Genomic DNA, 17,737 nt, shown 5'->3' on the forward strand with positions numbered 1-17,737 from the left:
TCCCTAATGGCATGTCTGACAATATTGATATAGGCCATCGCTGTGAAGAGGAACATATCTTTCAATGCCGGAGGGAGGGGGGAATCGAGGAGCAGCTCCCGTATCTTGAGGATAAGCCACGAACTATGGGTCTCAGCGGCTGACTTCTCTCGTAATTTGGCGTCTGAAGATACCATGAAAAGGGAGCTCCATAGACGAATCGCGGCTGATTGATGCGGCGCAAGGGGAGCGAAGAATGAGCAGGGGAATCATTCGTTGTTCTGGGTGGTTGGGATTGGGAAGTGTCAGAGGCGGAGATGGAGAGAATTTGGCACATCACGCGCATGTTCGAACAGTGAATGAGAGCAACCTCCGGACCCCGGTGTACTGATGTAAAGTGTTTTTGGTGAATCTATCCCGGTGTGTGGCAGAAGGGATGGAAGAAGAGAGCGATACATGGATTGGAGCATGCTGTGGGGTCGGCCTTGGCTCAATGATAAACGTCGAGTCTGAGTGACCAGTACACGCCCAAGCCTGGATTCAAGTTTTAAAATAGGTTACATGAGGAAGGAAAGAAGGAAAAAAACATACTCATTGTATGGGTTGTGCATACGGTTGACATGGGCGGGGCAAGTACGAGGCAGAGCAGTATTTTCATAATCAAACCAGCTGACTACCATTTCTCGGTTGTCGTGAAGGATTACCCTCTATTATCGATGAATGTCTGAACCCCTAGCATCGTCTTCATGTCCACCAGGATCTTGTCAATCTCGGCAACGTACTTGTCGAGCAGATCTTGAAACTGTTCAGGGTTCAGCATACGGATAGGAAGGAACTGCAAGGCATGCGCACCACCTTGAGCTCGACAGATTGCTTTTCATACTTACCCTTCTTCACACTCGTCTGTTGGAGCACGGAACTTGCGACACTGCACACGGGCTTCCTCCGCCTTTTTCCCTGCAACAGCGATGACCGACGACTTGGCATCTAGCGTCGGCTTGAGCACGAGGATCCTCAATGTCCGTGTGTATCCTGCCTCTACGGTATTTCGGCATCATATATCGCAGCCTCGATGTGTTTGAAATTCTACTACTTTCGTCAGCCTAAATCAGCGAAGAGCTGAGACACTCACGTCCTCTCACCATGAGCATATTCCCATCTTGAAACCCGACCATGGCGATGTCTTCCGGTTCCTGACCTTGGACACGGATGTTGGCGAGTAAGGCGAGCGTCACATGTCTAGAAGCATTTGCAGATGCGTCAGCACAGTCCCATCTCATCGTTGATTTCATTTTTTCTTGGCATTTTTTGTGTTCGGTGACGTCGGTTGGGTTGGTGAGTGGTTGTTGAGAGCTTAGTTTGAGGAACGACGTTGACTGGGCCTTTTTAGCATAGATTCGTCGTTAGGGGAGGGTATTGGTGTTATTATAGGGTGGATTGAAGGTTCAGCTGCCCTTATGATGAGGCGTTGGGACAAGGAGAGATGAGAACGCAGGAGAGACTGAATTTTGGGTAACTGGGTTGGAGTAAAGGATTTGCCGGTTGTCCGGTCCGGTAGCCGATGCTTTCTCACAACCACGATGGCATGACCTACACAATGGGTTTTTATTTTTTATTTTTAATATCTATATTTCGAAACCGCAACCCGTAATCTATGTACAGAGACGCGGCGGCGCTTGCTCATAGCCAGCCCCAGTAGCTACTGTAGGTACGCAAGGGGATTTTCAGACCTTTAATGGTATAGATTTCTCGTGTCTTTATGTGTTGAGTCCTTGGTATCCAGGGGGGTTGACGCCACCATAAGTCAGGTTATGGGGCACGGGTTTGTGTGCATGGAGCAAGTTCCTTGGTTGTTCTCCGGGTCCGTCAGCATTTCCATCCTCCCTCTACCACTTTTCAATCTCCGGGATCTTCCTCTCGCTCCAGGTCCTGATCTCCCAGCCAGTCTTCAAGCGTGGTTTCTTCTTCATCCAATGTGGGTCGCATTGGTGGCCGTTTGGGGGCACCAGTCTTTGTGAATGCGCCTGACTTCTCCAGGAACGCTGCCAGGGCTTCTATGCCCCTTTTCGCCCCTAAGATGTCCGGCAAGTATAGGTCTCTGGAGACTTTGCGGAGTCCCTTCCGAAATTTTTATAGGTAGCCAAGGTGCTTGACAGGATCCACGAGGCATGAGTGGCGGCTACTGACAGCACGAGCAAGTAGTGAGCATCTCTCAGGCATTGGTAAAGAGATGAGGAAAACAGCCGTGAGCAGGAGTGGTGGAAAAATTGAAACTGACGTTCGAATCCCATGATCGGAATGCCGGTTTGTGCCGGTTCAGAAGAGTCAAGTGGGACCCATAAGCATCTACCATCATGGCACGACTGTCGGATGCGTCTTGCACCTCCTCCTCCCAAATTTCAGAAGAATATCGAGTCACCAAAAGCGTTCGAGGAAGACACTGTTCTACATGTGTATTATGAAATGTTAGACGTAGAAATTTTCTTCGTCTTCGAGACCGATGATAGAGCCTGAGGACGTACGCCGTTGCTATGATAATCATGCATCCAGCAAACTGACAGCGAACACAACGTTGCCCGTACCCCCGCTCGAATCATATAAAAGGGGTGAGCTCTCTGCAAGGATCCTCAGCACCAACATGTCTGCCCCCGAAACCGCTACCAAATTCTCTTCTGCTGAAACCTCCTCCGTCGCTGGTGGACAACTCGTCGGACGCTCCAACAAGGGCGCCGTCGCACCCAAGGAAGCGTTGAAGCTCCGTTTAGACCTGAACCTCGAGGTGGAGATCGCCATCCAGGCCAAGGTCAACGGCGACATCACCCTCTCCCTCCTGTAAGTGACCTTTTATCTCCTTGAGCGTCATGGTGCTGACCGTTCTATTTTCAGTGAGTAAATGCGCTCGCATCCGAGAGATGATATTGGAACGTAGTCATCGGATTGAGGTGAGATTTGTCTTTACGAGTCCTGTTCGCTTTCAAAATCTGATGTGAAGCTAGGACAACACATCTTTTGTACCTTCGTTCCATCTTCCTTGCATCCATATGATTAGTATTTAGTGGTATTCAATGCTTGGTACATACGAAATATCAGGGTTTTTAGGGTTCATACTATGCTTGGAATTCCTGGACAATATTCCGGGATCTCACGGGATCTCGTGCGGTCACGCGAGATCTCGCGAGGCCCCGCAGGATCTTGCAAGATTTCATGAGGTCATCTGAGGTTGCCTCACGGAGAGGCGTCAATGGGCGTTCACAATGCCTACCCAGCCGACCGCGAGCGTGACCGGGCAACATACACTCATTTTGGCGCCATTCTCCTTGATACCCCTTCTATAAATGCCTTGTTTTTTTTTGTTTTTTGTTTTTTTTTGCTATTTTGATTATTTTTGTTTATAAACCCGTTTCGCACCGCCACGATGTTGGAATGTCAAGTGTCGTGCATCATGGTGCAGTCGACGTCGGGATCTTCAGTAGGAAGCACCGTTCATCTGTTCTCCTCCTCGGCTTTCCTTATTACATCATATTGCTTCTATTAGTGTACATGGCATGTAGATAAATAGGTAGACGAACGACGATGACCCTCGCCTGTTTGCGAGGGTTCCCTGCTATATCCGGGTGAGCGGCTGGAGAATTACCGCTTATCTCAACACAAACAGGCAGCATAACCCACAGTCCTTGTCGCTCTCATTCTCTGTGCTGACTCTCGAGACTATCGCTACACCGCCACCCCGACACTGGTGTCGAGATCACCTTTGTCACTTGCTAGACCATGAGACGGTCTGGTCATTCGCTTTGCTGGTCCACGAGACGGTCTGGCTGTTCGCTTTTCTGGTCCACGAGACGGTCCAGTTGTTCATTTTTTGCTCTCCACATTCGTTGTTTGCTGCATTGAGATCGCCTATAGAGCAAAATGTCGGACAAGTTGTTTGGTGCGCGTTTTCCCAAGTTATCGGTCGGAAACTTTGCGGAATGGCGAGTGATGATGGAGGCCGAGCTCACGCGTCGGAAGCTCTGGACCGACATTGTCAAGATTGAGGTTGATGGAGATGGGAAGTCGGAGTCAGAGATCTTGGTGGAGATCACGACAAAGTTGAAGGCACGGGATAAGCAGAAGATGGCGGAGGCTAGGGCCGAGATGATTTTGAGGGTGGATGTCGGGCAGCTGGCGCACATGGACTTGAAGGACCCACGGGAGATTTGGGGGAACTTGCAGACTGTGCATCGTGCACAGGGCTTTGCAATGAGCTTGTCTTTGCGAAGGAAGTTCTTGACGGCGAAGATGCTTGAGGGCCAGGGCATGGAGGCTTGGGTTGGAAAGATCAGGCGAATGGCGAAGGCGATGGAACTAGCCGGTATCGACATCAGTGACCAAGATCTAATCCTTGCACTCACCATGGGACTCCCCCCTTCCTACGAAAATGTCATTATCAACTTTGATGCGACCCCTCCCGACCAGCTCACACTCTCGAACATGATTATTCGCTTGCTGAACGTTCCATTGCAGGGTAAGCGATCTGAGATGCCTAACAATATGTGGTTGGAAAGTCAGCTCATGGATGGCTTTCGTGGCCTCGAGCACATCACGCCGACAGACCCCCTGGTTGTGGATCCACTTGCAGCTGTCCCTAACATGGATGTCAACCAGGAGATCCTTACCCTACTACAACAGTGTCATCAGGCTCTTACCCCTGATGTGCTAGCTCACCTTCAGGATGGCCATGGGGATGCACCACTACCTGTCAATTGTGAGTTGTCTTCTTCAACCGGCCGAGCACACATTCATGTTACAGTACCCACCCAATCTTTGGCATATGTGCCTTGCGAGGCCCCTGCCTGCCCCCTCAGCCCTGCAGAGGTTGATGTTCTAAACCAAACTATGGCTATCAGTCCAGGAATGGCAAGCAATACCTGGGAGGCCTGTCGAGTGCGCTGGATTCATGGCTTAGAGACTCTGAATGCCATATTAGCCCACCGGTGGGGATGAGGTCGATTCTCAGTGTTGTGATGTGACAGACACACTGGTGTGACATGTAACACCTCTACGGAGGGTGATGTTTATATAATCTAGTCAGCCGATTCGAGAACTGCCATGTTAGAATATCATTCCTATTGTGATGTGACAGACTGGAAGGTCTGACCGTTCACCCGAGAAACCGGTTCTTCTGTTCTACTATACGAAGGCGAAGCCATCAAGGCAATAATAACTCTGCTTCATCTAAGAGATCATCATTCACGGTTCCTGCACTCGCTAATTTGACGGCTGTGAGCAGTTCTGCATGGAGCCAGTTGTGGCTCAGCTGAAACTCATACGTATCCTTGTCAGCATCGGTCATGACTGCCATGGCCTCCAGGACATTGGAAAGTTCAAAATCCACGTTGATAATGCATCCTCCGGAGCGACAATTCATTGGTGGCAGGAAAACCACCCTTCCTACATTCGGTGGCTGGATATCATGGTTAGATGGCAGACACTGAATGCCGGATCATGCCCACATACCAAGGGTGTCACCCAAATTTTGCAGAAGAACTGGGGTCCACAGTATTAGTCAAAGTCGGACTCAAGGATGGTGCTGCTTACCTGTATACAAGAGGATGTGTCTGGTGTAATGTGAGGAAATGCCGCCGCATACAACATCTCGTAATGCACGGAAACTCCATGTCCATAGAGGACAGCAGAGTTCCAGTCGATGTGTGTATGCCCCGTCCGCAGCACATAAGTCTTCAACAAGTTTTCAAGCCCCTCCAAAACAATTTGATACCTCGCGAAGTCTTCTACGGGATGGCTGGGATGAAGAACTACGAAGTTTGGAATGATGTCGACTTCAATCGTCGGGATCCCTCTGAAGCGACCAATAGCACTGCGGGATCCAGTCAGAATGTTGTAACTGGCACCGAAAGACAACATACTGCATAAGTTGCCTTCCTTGTTGTTGGGTCAGATCAATGACAGCTTGCATACTGGGAAGCATGATTCGTTGTGGCAGGAAAAGAGAGGTTCGCCCCTATAAGAACGAGCCTCCATGCCTGATCTCTGTGACGGCTGTTGCCCACCGGATAAAATAACCATAATTTCAATATGTATTTGAGACTAAATACTAGTTTTTGGGCAGTACGTTCTTAAAAAGCAATTCAGCATGTGAAAGGGAGAGGGGTTGTTTGACATGAAAGAGCTCCTCCTCTGTCAATGGGTTCGTTGTCAAAGTATCTGCCCGAGACGGCAGACCTTGCCAGGTAGCAATCATTTCCAACATCTCCCACCACTGCCGGTCCTGTGGCTTGACCTCATCACCGAAATCATAGGCACTGAGATAGTGTCCGAGTGACTGTACCTTTTTCCAAAAGCTGAAGTAGCGCTCAAACATCTTTTGAGAACGTTCAAAGATTTCAACCTTGTGTAAACTAGTCCAGCTTTTCAACCATGCTAGCACACCCAGAAGGCTGCCCTGCTTCCCCATGTGCAAGGCTTTCTTGTCGCTGCCAATCTGTTCTGCGATCGCCATGAGAATCGTCACCCCCAAATACACCCGGAACGGCTCGTTGTACTCTGGGTCAAATAGACTCTGCACCGGTTGGATCGTCCCTAGAAAACACTTGTCCCAGATTTGCCATTCTTTCGCTTCAGTGGGAGCTTCCACAGTCCCTGCTTCTGATGACGCTGGTGCTCTGTGTATATATACGACATGAAGCTCATCTTGAGAAAGCCCGGTCTCCACAAGTATCCTTGCTGTGTCGGGACACGTTCGGCACTTGAGCAGGGGAGTCCTGTATAGTGAACTGCCCTCCTCGAGGACCTTGTCCAAGAGGCCAATCTCCCTGAATGACAAATCCTCCCCACCACCTTCATGAAGACACAAAGGTCACGTGGAGGTCGACACCATCCAACCAGAGCGATCTAGCCCTTGCAGAGCATGTCCCATCCTTCCTCCTCCTCTCAACAAGGCACCTAGAGCTTCACCTGCAACATAGGTATTCACCATTAACAGCGCAAACGACATAGTGAGGTTGACTTACCCACTAATCCCTCCAGCATGCCTACATTATATTCCACTTGGGCACGATCAGTTCCTTCCGAGTTCTCCATACAAATGAACAGGTTGACTGGATGCCTGCAATCTGGGTTCAGAAGAGCGTAAATGAAAGCGAAAATGGTCGGACTTTACGACCAGCACAGGGTTGCCCTCTTCCAGATTGTCCTCTTCACGAAATTTATCATTGACAGGCCCATTGCCACTGGACGTATCGCAAGGCGGGACACCTTGTCGTATTGTAATTTTTGTCAGACTGGAGACTGAGACTTGAATACTTACCTGTTTCTCCATCCCTATGTTCGCCGTCTGCCCCAGGATGCAACATGTCCTCTTCACGGACAGAATATCATTCCCAGTTCCGCTGTTGAGCAGCAAGCCGACTGGCAGGCACAATGTTCGCACCTTTCCAATTTTTTCATGGAGGAGACGAAAACAACAATTTCTGCCACTCACTGTTCTGAGCAGTTTCTGCTGGAGCTTCTTCATCGGGACCAGGATATAGATCTCTCTCCAACTGATCTGGATCATCTGAGAAATGAGCCCATCAGGATGGGTTTGAAGGCAATTGTGTACAAGTACGAACCATCGTTCAGGCTCATGCCTGACGCCGAGTCAACATTGTCCACTTCATCGGGTGAATCAGGACGTCCGCTAATATCATTCCTTTGCATTGGAGATTCTTCATCGTCTAGGTCTTCAGGGCCTCCGTTATATATCAAGTGCATCAGAAGGTCACATCAAGCAGAAAGCAGGTGCCTTACCTCTCCCTGTTGCGCCTTCCAAACCCTGGTGATCCCCAAGGCTTCGTTCACCGCTCCCACCAGTGAATCTCACACGAAACAAGTCCGATAAAGTTGTTAACGATTGTTCTTCCCTGGAGGTTGGTACATGTCCGCCACTGACCCTTGCACTAAACAGGTCTGATAAAGTACCAGTGTCAGTTTTGGTGCAAGCATGTCATGGGTGCCATACCAGTTGCGCCCCGGTGTGACAGTTGATCCAGGAAATCAACCTGTCCTGCCTCCTCACCCGTGTTCCTCCTGTTCCTGTTCCTCATTCGTGGACTTCCCTCAATGACTATAGGCAAAGGTGGCCGAGGAACCAAGGGCAGATCACCTGTGGACTTGTCAATATGTATACAGCGGAGGATAATGAGCCACATACCTGGTTGTCTCAAACATGCAGGCAGCTGCCGTTGACGGCCAGATCTGGTTGAAGAAGTCAGTGGAGGAGGGATGAAGTCAGTTTCTTGACTTGAGGCCATTTTTTTGTGTGGTAGGAAAGAAAATAGGTGATACAGGAGCTCCAAGGATGGCTTGGTTGCCGATAATAGAACTGTATCGCCATATGTCACAAGTGTATGGTTTGTCACAAATAGTGTGACACATTCATTGGATTCATCGTAACTACAAAAGTATGCTCTCACGGTCCCTGGAAAACATCTGTGCTAGAAAGTATAAAATGTCTAATCTGTAACAGTTTGTGAACCCTGCTGAAGAAAACATTCCATCATGGGAGGACGGAGGAGCTCCATAGCACATTAAATGCCAGGCGAAGGCAATAATGTAAACTCCGCAACTGATGGAATCCTGCTGCCATGGGATTCCCTGTACATTATGAGTATGGGTAGAGCCTCCCTGGTTTTTGGAAAGTGAGACTGACCTTGGCTATCTCAAAATGGAATGTATTGTCAGGATCCGGAACCACCAACTTGAAAGATGACCAAAAGCTCTGTGGGGCGGTCCAACGTCAAGTGAAAATGGTGCTAGGACATTTATTTGGAGAGGGCTTATGGAATAGATGGCTTCAAGAACACCTTTATCAGTATTCAAACTATCGTAGCAGGTCACACTCCGGCTGGCGAAATCCAAGTGGAAAAGCAGCCAATGCTTGTCATGGTGGACTGGGAGAGCAAAATTTAACTTGCTGAATTCCGTATGTTCCTGTGGACTCGTGATAATCAGGTCACTAAGGAAAAGCTGCTCGTACCTTCAACAAGGCTCTTAATCCCCACGGTGCTGCTTTCTTCGAAGTCATGACCAGGGAGTCTGCCATTCCCCAAGACGGATATTCTTGGCACAGTAGACGCAGAGTAACGCTGACCAGGTCATCATTGAGCCATGACCCTTTCACCTTTAGCAGGCGTCTCAGGCTATCCGCACTCAGCATGGGTCTGGCACTCAAGAAGTGCCATCCTGACATGTTGTTGATGTCAATGACATTGGAGACACACTAAATGAATTTAATCATCCTACCAATGCAAAGGAAAATCTTGGTCGCGAACCTGGTACAAATCAGAAGGATCTGTGACACCTTGGACATCTGTTAGAAGGGGATGTATGGGCTGATGGTTCTCTAAGTAGGCCTGCAAGGCCTGTTTAATCTCGTCTCGCCACTGTGAGATGGCCTCGGGAGACTCCGGTTCAGATTCTATTTCCATGTCTGGTTCCTGCTCACTTAAGTCGAGAACTTCTTGATTGTCGGGGAGGACTGGGGTTGACCCTCCTTTCGAGTGCAACTGGTCTGCTGCATCGACTATGTTTTTGACCAGGTCAGAAGGCAAAGGATGTCCTGTCAATCCGGCGAGACTTTGACTGGTGGATTCGATAAGATCTTTCAGATCGGGAATATCTGCTACCGCGTCGCTCTTGTGCCGTTTGAAGTCCAGTGCTTCCATTGGGTCATCATGTTCCAAACCACATTTCAGAGGTAGGGGCGGCAGAGGAAATGAGCTTGATGATGGGAGGTCCAGCACCATATCGACCATTGGCTCAAGCGAAGATCCTGCTCCTGGTGACGGCGCTGAGGGAACGGCAGGCAGCTGATGACCAGGTACAGACTGGGGACCGAGTTCAGGAGGCACTGACCTGCTCAGGTCTTCAGTTGGCCAATCGATATCTTCTGGAGTGGCGTCAAGAACGGGCACTGTAACGTTCTCTCGACAATTCTGCGCTCGAAAGGCTTGCTCCTCTTCAAATTGTGCCCATTCCTGGTCAAAAAGTGCACCTGGGGACAACGAATTCCGGGACTCTTCAACACTTGCCATCTCTGCATCATTCACTCTGGTCACTTTGTCAGGGTCAGGATCGTCAGCATCCAATTCCTCGTCCATGTCTGCCATGCCATGAGTGAGCGCGTCCTTCGATACACTGTCCTCATCACTAAATCCTTGAAGTCCATCGTCATCTGATTGATCACTGTCCATGTCATCTGTGCTATGAGTGACCAGGACTCTAGAATTGTTGTCCTCATCACTGTCACCGCAGAGTGCATCTTCCGAATCTTCCTGGTCCGTGTCATCGCTGCTACCGAGCGAAGATGCACGACATCTCCTCCAGCGTGCACCGCTTTGCTTGGATGTAAATGACTCATCACTGTTGCTACTTCCAAGTGCTTCATCCTTTGATTCATCACTGTCCTTGCTACTTCCAGGTGAAGACTTATATCCCCTACTCTTGCGCAAAGCTTTCTTCCCCCATGGACTGACAAGAATCAGAGAAGGACCAATCTGAGAAGGGCCTCCTGCATCATCCCCCGACAAGTTGCTTAAGGATGAGAGATCAGATTCAGGGGCGGACTGCCATGTGAATTCAGCATAGGTGAGGATGGATATTTCTTCAGGGATCTCTGCAAGCCACATTAGCCGACTGCTCCAATTTTCGTTACAGCTACTCACCGTTTACCGAAACCACTCAAAACAGCGGTTCCCAAAAGAGATGGGCCTCCTGCTGTCGATCTCACTTGCCGACTTCTCGATGTAGCTCACAGCTGAAGGTTTCATCGAAAGCGGTCAAGACTGTTGGCTTTGAATCCACTGTCGGTTGAATCTTTCACCAGGTTCCACTGCTTTGTACAACTGGCTTCCTTTGAGAGAGTCATGATAATCCAGTAACCCAATTCCAAATTGTCAATGCAGACAACTTGAATGCCACATGAACCTCATAAACCTTTTCAGTTTCGTTTAGGCCAGTGAGCACCAGTCGCTCATTGGCCCAGGACACAATTTCCCAATACTGGGCGACAGCGAAACGAAGATCATTCCAGTACTAATCTTGTCGACCAGAGAGCACACGAAGGTAAATAATGAGGTTCCCGAGGGCACAGATGTCTAGGAAACCCGCTCGGCTTGTAATGTCGGGCACATGGCCATCATGGTCTGTGGGCAAGAATGAGAAACCAAGTATCCAGCAGCATGTCAGTCATCACCACTGAACCTTCAACGTCCTCGCCATCAGTGATGACCTTTTTCCAGTACGCCATCAGGCATAGTAACAACACCCTCATGTCCCGGTGTTCTACGTTGGTGATGGCAAAGCACAAGAACTGTCATGTGAATCCAACCCATGACTGACCGAACGTATACCTGATGATGGAAAGAAATGTTGCCCGAACACTAGGCAGTTTGACTCCGTAACAACAGCATGTAAAGTGTTTGGACATTGAAACCTGGTTTGAATGTCATTGGATGAGATTGCGACGGAATTGTCATGGGGCGCATGGTGGAAGCCCAGTCAAACGCACTCACCAAAGAGAGCCTGGCTCGACAATTATCACTTCACATTCATACACATTTGGGTCGACCTTGCTATCGGCCTGGAAGTCGTGAATGAATGTATCCCAACTCATGGCTTCGCTAGGCTCATCCCTCTTCCGGATTATAAACCAGAGTTTCCTACCGACCAGACAGTGTATTTTCACAGCCGATCCTCCATAGTCAGTGTGAGGGGGAGTCACTGCACCGGCTACAGTAGCCAGTCCCCAAGACAGAGCAGCAGCGGGGAACGGAGCGGCAAGGAGATCAGTCCCTATCGACCGGGTGACTTTACACGCCTCCAAATGTGAGGCGGCCTGACTGTAAATTGGGTCAGGCTGGGTCATAAGATCATACAACAGTAACCTACTGAAAGAATGGGCTCTGCAATGTGGTATCGGGCATTGGCAGGGTAAGCGCGTTCAGCACTCTCCCAGTGCGTCCTTTTGAACCCTCTTGGAGGACCGTTCGAAGGGTAGAAGAGATCTCCACGGTTGGCAACATGGAATCAGGGGTGGCATCAGTTATGTGCCGTACGGGCTCTGTTCCAGACACCGGTATCAGGTATGCTCGACGACGAACCAGTTGACTGCGAAATGCACCATGCACAGGAATCTCCATATCCAAGTCCCCCAGCTCCCATCACGGTGCAGGCGTTCCATCCCCAATTGCACCTGTCGGTGGGCACCCCAGTCACCAGGACACTCCTCTCACGAAAATAAGGCTGAATGTTTAAATCACTGGAGTACCGCACGTGGGCAATTTGTGATGACCCTGTCCGTGCAATTGACCCAGGGAGGGGGATGTTTGCCAGGTGAGTCCATTCTACAGGCAAGCAGAGATTTCATAATATTGTGATCAAAGGGGTCCTGCATGATTGAGAGGTGAGCGCCTACCAGTAATGAGCCAATGGAAATGTCATACCGATGCCTTCAGGCAATCAACACTAAATCTCTCCCAGCACTTGGTGGTAGGACTGTAAACTTCGATGTATACCAGGCGCTTCGGCCCTTTCAATGTATTCATGATCAATGCTGGGTGACCTTGGGCGGTGTGAAGCTGGTGGGCTTACATGGACTTGAGGACACCAAGTACGCTTAGGGCGCGGTACAGACCCCATTACAGGCCCTCTTGTTGAGTTGACCTCTAAATAGCTTGTCCTCCAGACGACGTCCTCGTCATCATTGACCTTCTCAGCATGCTTGGCCAGTTCTGCCTTCGTTAGCCAGAGACAAGGTGGCTTGTGTATACAGACATATGTGCCTTCGCTCTCACTGGGGTTGGATTGGCTGTTTAGCTCGTGGATTTTCCGAGGGACTGGCACAGCGGATGCCTCCGACTTGTCCTCACTGATCATGGGCTTGCTCTTCATCTTCTTCCAGTTTCTCCTACTCTTTTTTTTCTTCGGCTTCTCTTCTGGGAGCTGCACGTCGCCATCCTCATCATGTGATGGTAACAGTGTCTCTGTCAGTTTCTGCCTCCTGGGTTGAAGTCCAGCTACTGCAGCCAGGTTCTCGGCAGCTGGGTCTTCTTGAGTGTCGTCTCCAAAATCGATCGCTGCTACTACAGAGGTTGGTGAAGATCGCTGCGACAATACTTCGGGTTTTTCCTCCTCACCAATGGGTGCAACGGTGATAGCGTTCTTGTCCTCCTCTTGAGGGGTTTCTGAGGTGGTCTCGATGGAGGAGCCTTGCCCACCTTTGGGTGGTTTCAATCGAACATTGGCTTCAAACCAGGGCCTCAAATGGTTAGGCTGCGCAGCTGCCTGTATTTCTGACCTATACAATTTGAGAAAGAGAATAAGCCTGCTCTCAGCAGACACCAATCCCTCAGAAACTGCCAACAACAAGGACCAAAATCCGCGCTCAACGTTACAGAGTACTGGGGGCTTGTCTCGATCATCAACCAAACTGGAGTACTGAACGGAACACATGCATCAGTCCAGCCTGCAAAATCGAAGAAGAGATCCATACCATCAAGCACTGAATGGGCAGGGGGGCTGCATCCCGTGACCACTTGAATAGTATGAGCGGTGAAATAGTGGCACAGTTCAACAAAGCAGCCATCGAGTCTTTACTCCTGGGGCCAGACGTGTTCAAACTCGCCTCGACTTGTTCCCAGATATCGTTCATCCCATTTTAAATTGTGAAGCTAGGTCAAGTGGGCCAATCAGCGTGAACAGGGCACAAGAACAGCGGACTCATGATCACAATTTGTTCGCATACTCTACTGGGTCACCATGGGTTCGTCAGATCCAATGAATTTGCCATGCTACCCCTTCCATGAGGTGAAGGAGTTTCTGCCAGTAACTCATGTGCCCACTCCGATTCCAAGACCATATAGCTTGCAAATCCACCCAGAGCTGCTGTTGTTCGGTCGAAAGGTTGGTCAAGCTGTTCAGAAGCGGGGGCTTGAGTGTCGCCATCATGCTTTCCTGGGCAGTGGTGGCTTGCAACAACACAACTGGCCAATCCACTAATCATGCGACCCACTGCGACACGTAATACTGCAAGTCACTGACTGTCTGGCGAAGTGCTTCCCCTACCTGTACTGAGTTTGACTGTCAGCTTGAACTGAATTGAATAATCAACCTTAAACTCCCCATCATCTATGCCCCGACACCGTAAGAGCTCATCGACCAGTCACCATGTTATGAGTGCTTCAATGAGATCGACCCGCTTTTGTGCCTCTGCATGTTGCAGGTGCATGATGGCTTTCCCATGAGCCTCGGGTAGTCTGGTAATCCCCTTTCAATAATAAGATGGTAGTGCACAAGCCAGATCCTGGATCAGCCATAAGAACCAGGTTTCCCAACATACTACTTGATCAGTTTCTCACCTGAATTAGAGTCCTGAAAGCCAGTCCAGGAAGCCGGAGTGGTCACTGCGACGGCGGCACTTTGCCCTTGAGCTGGCACGTCTTGCTCTTCATCCAGGCAGGCAGACAAAGGATGCATTAGGAGACGAGTGTGATTATGCAAGGGCAAAGATTGGAACAGCTTCGAACTCTGCAGCCTGTTGCACTGATCCACAATAATCAGTAATCATCTGGGAGTAAGCCATCACAGGCAAAGAGGATTGAGAGGCGCCGACATACGTCAAGACGCCCACCAGGAAGCGACAAGTGTGCGTCTAGCTTCCATATATCGGCTTCGGGTCAACGGCTACGGTCCCTCCCATGTCGCATTGCATTGTAAGACAATAGTTCAACGATGGAGACTTACAGACGTGCGGGAGTTCCGACATTGCCAGGTTGCGATTGGTGAGTGAAATTTTCCTACGGTGCTTCCTGAGGTGCCTAACAACTGCTTTGTGACATTTGTGACCATGCATCCAGGTGGTCACATCATGCCCACATGTGATCGAGAGGAATCAAGGCCCGGGCCATTCCCACGCTTGAAGTGAACAATCGCCTTGCCAGTCTGGGTCGCCTCTCGTCTGCTGTATCCGCTTCCTGTCGCCCAATCTCCTCTACGCCGGGTATTAAGCTACTCAATCTGTTGACCAACTCCACCAACGGACTGTCCCTACCTTGTAACTCTGGCTAATACGGTTCCATCCACATGGAGGAAGCAAACAGATTCATTTTACCGTGTCTGATCAGAAAGCGTGGTTCTTTCCGCCCTCCCTGGCACCCCACAGTGAAGTGTGCAAGCTCAGCATGCATGTGTCTTCCACACCATCACCACTTTTAAGATGCTGCGTGGTCCTTGCCTAGGTCATATCATGGTACCATTGTTATCGCCTCCGTGTTCCCACTACAAAGCCTATATAAATATTCAACAAGAAGACCTCGCAGCTGACAGCCAGGGATGTATCCTTTCGCTGGCGACATGGAACGGTAGTTATTGCCTCGGAGTTCCCACCGCAAAGCCTATCCACCGGAAGCCCATGTCCACCCAAGTCAGTGTTATCACTCTCTTGTCATGCAGCCATTCGATTCCATTGACCTCACGATGCCACCAGCACGTTGCGAGGCGCTGCCTCGTCATAGCAGTATGTCATATCTTGGTATGAATGTTCTCACCTCGGTGTCCCCACCTCAAAGCCTATTCACCAGAAGTCCCAGCAGCTGACTGCCAGGGACGGGGCCTCGCTACCACATATATGGCTCACCTTCTCTCCCTGGGTCCTGCAGATTGGTTCTCAATGTCCACCCCAGTGAGTGATACCGCTTGCCCTGCCTCCAGACACCCTTTGATTTTTGGTCATTCAGGCGTTCGGTGCCATAGACCTCGAGAAGGTCCAGCCTGCCCGTCTATCTGAGCTAATCACGCAATGCGACCTGGTGGCCATACCAACCTATAACAGCGTTGTCCACTGGAACCTGTGTTTCTACGCACCGTCATTGATGCGTCGGGTCATCGTAGACCTGCAGAAGGTTCAAGTCGACAATGGCTGGAAAGGTTTCATCTGGTAAGCCAGTCCTGTGGAGCCTGACGCCTCTTTGACCTTGTCTTCTTCAGTTGTCAGGGGCGTTATACTGCTCCTAGTCACAAGGCCCTCATCACTGAGCTGACCCTGCCCCTCCTCAGCACCTCGATGGTGACATTCGCCGACATTCTGAACGCCTTCATGGCCAAGGGTCTCGATACTGGTAGCGTGGACGCGAGCGGTGTAGGTTGCTGCCGCTGGTGTTTCCAGGCCCTGCTCTGTCTGCAGCACGCCTCGATTCTACACCCATCCTGGAGGCCTCTGGCCGACGCCTATGTCAGCAAAGTGAAGGAGCTCGCCGTGCAGGAGCAGTGCATTGTTGCACCGGAAGATCTCGATGTTGGCGCCTAGATAGTTTAGTTGACATGTGTTGGCATGATTAGCAGTCTCACAAGATGTATATGACCACAATTGTAACAATAGTACCGATGATTTGTGCTCCACATGGTCTGATGGCCTTGATGGGTACCAAGCAAAGGTATGTATATGATTTATGTTACAGGCAGTATGGAGGTATGGTCGTTATGTAGTTATACAACTCGACGTATGGATCACATATGAAAGGTATCAGCAGCTCGCCAGATCGCATCACATTCTTTACCCCGTGCAGCGATGATTTGGTCCCCTAGCATGTTAACAAACTCAAACCATGGTGGATAAAACCTGGCCTCCCCAAAATCTATCAACCATAGTTGCCCATCATCCCCAACCACGAGATTGCGCATAGCAAGGTCAACATGTGAGAATACCAGCGTGCCAGCTTCCTTTTGTGAAGGCCACGCCAGCGCAACACCACCGGGCCAGGTGGCTTTCTCCTTAGCCTGTGTGGAAGAATTGAATGAAGTCGTGTTGGGAGGGAAAGGGGCCCCTGTTCAACTGTAAAGAGGACCGACAAGATACATGGGAGTGGCTCCCGGCCCTCTCCTAAGGGACCAGGTATGTCACCCCTCGGGTGATGGATGGAGCGAAGCTCACAAACATATCGAATGTAAGGTAACAGCGGTACTGATTTTTTGCCAGATCGACATGGTGTGCCATACAGTCGACAAAGTGCAGCCAGGTATGTAGTCCATAACAAGCACACACAGGTCATCCATGGGGAGCACTTGCCGGATGGCTGGGACCATGGGATGTTGGTCTGAAGGCGAACAAGTTCCTGGGCCTGCGCTTCTGGTGACCAACCCGTTTCGCTGCAGGTAACCAGCTTGCCGACCACATCAGGGCTGAGTCGCACTGCACATTTGTCCCAACTAGATGAGGGTGACCAGTCTTCGTCAGAGACAGACATGCAACTGGGCGAGCAGTTGCTCGTCTCTCTTGGTGTCAATATCCACTTCCTGTGAGTAGTCGCTGATCAGATCAGGACGGCAGTTATGTCTAACAAAATACACACTCTCGAGGCAGGCAAGGACCTGCGAGAGGGGAAGAACCAAGACCAAGTATCAGCTATGACAATGGCAGCCCTGTAGACCCAGAGCAGCACCAGGGTTGGGACTCGTCTGTGACATCGATGGGCGAGCGTAAAGACCACAACGTAAATAGCAGAGTCTTTTGAACTTTAGCTTAGGTAACAGGACAGATCTGTGACCCTCCACTCCATGCTATTGATGGTTGTTTGGAACACACTTTTCCGTAACCCCCACAAGAGCCAGTCAAAGTGAGTATCGCTCTCAAGGGGCCTTTCATGGAGCCAGAGATCGATCAGATTGCTGGGTCTGGCTTTTACTCCCACAGAAGCATTTTGTAGCAACTAGACCTATAGTGTCA

The 17,737-nt window shown here is 50.1% G+C and overlaps 8 protein-coding genes across 8 annotated transcripts; 2 read left to right on the forward strand and 6 right to left on the reverse strand.

Annotated features, from left to right (window-relative positions):
• Nucleotides 1-133: 133 nt before the first annotated feature.
• On the reverse strand, nucleotides 134-860 carry EV420DRAFT_1026787 (uncharacterized protein). The gene is made up of 4 exons (XM_060465375.1): nucleotides 832-860; nucleotides 571-781; nucleotides 226-520; nucleotides 134-174 (listed from the first exon to the last, which is right to left on the reverse strand). Exons 2-3 carry the CDS (start codon nucleotides 635-637, stop codon nucleotides 285-287), a joined length of 303 nt encoding a protein of 100 aa, XP_060324649.1. The 5' UTR covers nucleotides 638-781; nucleotides 832-860; the 3' UTR covers nucleotides 134-174; nucleotides 226-284.
• Nucleotides 680-1,521, reverse strand: EV420DRAFT_1724143 (uncharacterized protein; the record flags this gene model as incomplete). Its single annotated transcript, XM_060479804.1, has 4 exons — nucleotides 1,112-1,521; nucleotides 867-1,017; nucleotides 802-814; nucleotides 680-781 (listed from the first exon to the last, which is right to left on the reverse strand). Exons 1-4 carry the CDS (start codon nucleotides 1,269-1,271, stop codon nucleotides 680-682), a joined length of 426 nt encoding a protein of 141 aa, XP_060324650.1. The 5' UTR covers nucleotides 1,272-1,521.
• Nucleotides 1,522-1,587: 66 nt separating this feature from the next.
• EV420DRAFT_1576397 (uncharacterized protein) lies at nucleotides 1,588-2,097 on the reverse strand (the record flags this gene model as incomplete). Its single annotated transcript, XM_060474497.1, has 2 exons — nucleotides 1,588-1,840; nucleotides 1,906-2,097. Coding segments are annotated over 2 exons (244 nt in total), but the record flags the coding sequence as incomplete, so codon positions are not given.
• A 520-nt stretch (nucleotides 2,098-2,617) lies between these two features.
• EV420DRAFT_1649267 (uncharacterized protein) lies at nucleotides 2,618-3,035 on the forward strand (the record flags this gene model as incomplete). The annotated part of the gene is made up of 3 exons (XM_060478282.1): nucleotides 2,618-2,811; nucleotides 2,870-2,921; nucleotides 2,976-3,035. The coding sequence occupies 3 exons, from the start codon at nucleotides 2,618-2,620 to the stop codon at nucleotides 3,033-3,035; spliced, it is 306 nt and encodes a 101-aa protein (XP_060324652.1).
• A 2,132-nt stretch (nucleotides 3,036-5,167) lies between these two features.
• On the reverse strand, nucleotides 5,168-5,947 carry EV420DRAFT_1649269 (uncharacterized protein; the record flags this gene model as incomplete). The annotated part of the gene is made up of 4 exons (XM_060478283.1): nucleotides 5,168-5,422; nucleotides 5,476-5,505; nucleotides 5,557-5,836; nucleotides 5,886-5,947. The coding sequence occupies 4 exons, from the start codon at nucleotides 5,945-5,947 to the stop codon at nucleotides 5,168-5,170; spliced, it is 627 nt and encodes a 208-aa protein (XP_060324653.1).
• A 5,580-nt stretch (nucleotides 5,948-11,527) lies between these two features.
• On the reverse strand, nucleotides 11,528-13,603 carry EV420DRAFT_1649271 (uncharacterized protein; the record flags this gene model as incomplete). The annotated part of the gene is made up of 7 exons (XM_060478284.1): nucleotides 11,528-11,858; nucleotides 11,908-12,079; nucleotides 12,120-12,261; nucleotides 12,311-12,406; nucleotides 12,462-12,580; nucleotides 12,633-13,455; nucleotides 13,511-13,603. 7 exons carry the CDS (start codon nucleotides 13,601-13,603, stop codon nucleotides 11,528-11,530), a joined length of 1,776 nt encoding a protein of 591 aa, XP_060324654.1.
• Nucleotides 13,604-15,462: 1,859 nt separating this feature from the next.
• Nucleotides 15,463-16,321, forward strand: EV420DRAFT_1649272 (uncharacterized protein; the record flags this gene model as incomplete). The annotated part of the gene is made up of 4 exons (XM_060478285.1): nucleotides 15,463-15,532; nucleotides 15,597-15,697; nucleotides 15,753-15,952; nucleotides 16,003-16,321. The coding sequence occupies 4 exons, from the start codon at nucleotides 15,463-15,465 to the stop codon at nucleotides 16,319-16,321; spliced, it is 690 nt and encodes a 229-aa protein (XP_060324655.1).
• Nucleotides 16,322-16,521: 200 nt separating this feature from the next.
• EV420DRAFT_1649273 (uncharacterized protein) lies at nucleotides 16,522-17,258 on the reverse strand (the record flags this gene model as incomplete). Its single annotated transcript, XM_060478286.1, has 2 exons — nucleotides 16,522-16,838; nucleotides 17,057-17,258. 2 exons carry the CDS (start codon nucleotides 17,256-17,258, stop codon nucleotides 16,522-16,524), a joined length of 519 nt encoding a protein of 172 aa, XP_060324656.1.
• Nucleotides 17,259-17,737: the final 479 nt, after the last annotated feature.

Source organism: Desarmillaria tabescens (genome assembly GCF_030435595.1).
Source record: "Desarmillaria tabescens strain CCBAS 213 chromosome Unknown EV420scaffold_59, whole genome shotgun sequence".
In the NCBI taxonomy this organism is placed as follows: Eukaryota; Fungi; Basidiomycota; class Agaricomycetes; order Agaricales; family Physalacriaceae; genus Desarmillaria; species Desarmillaria tabescens.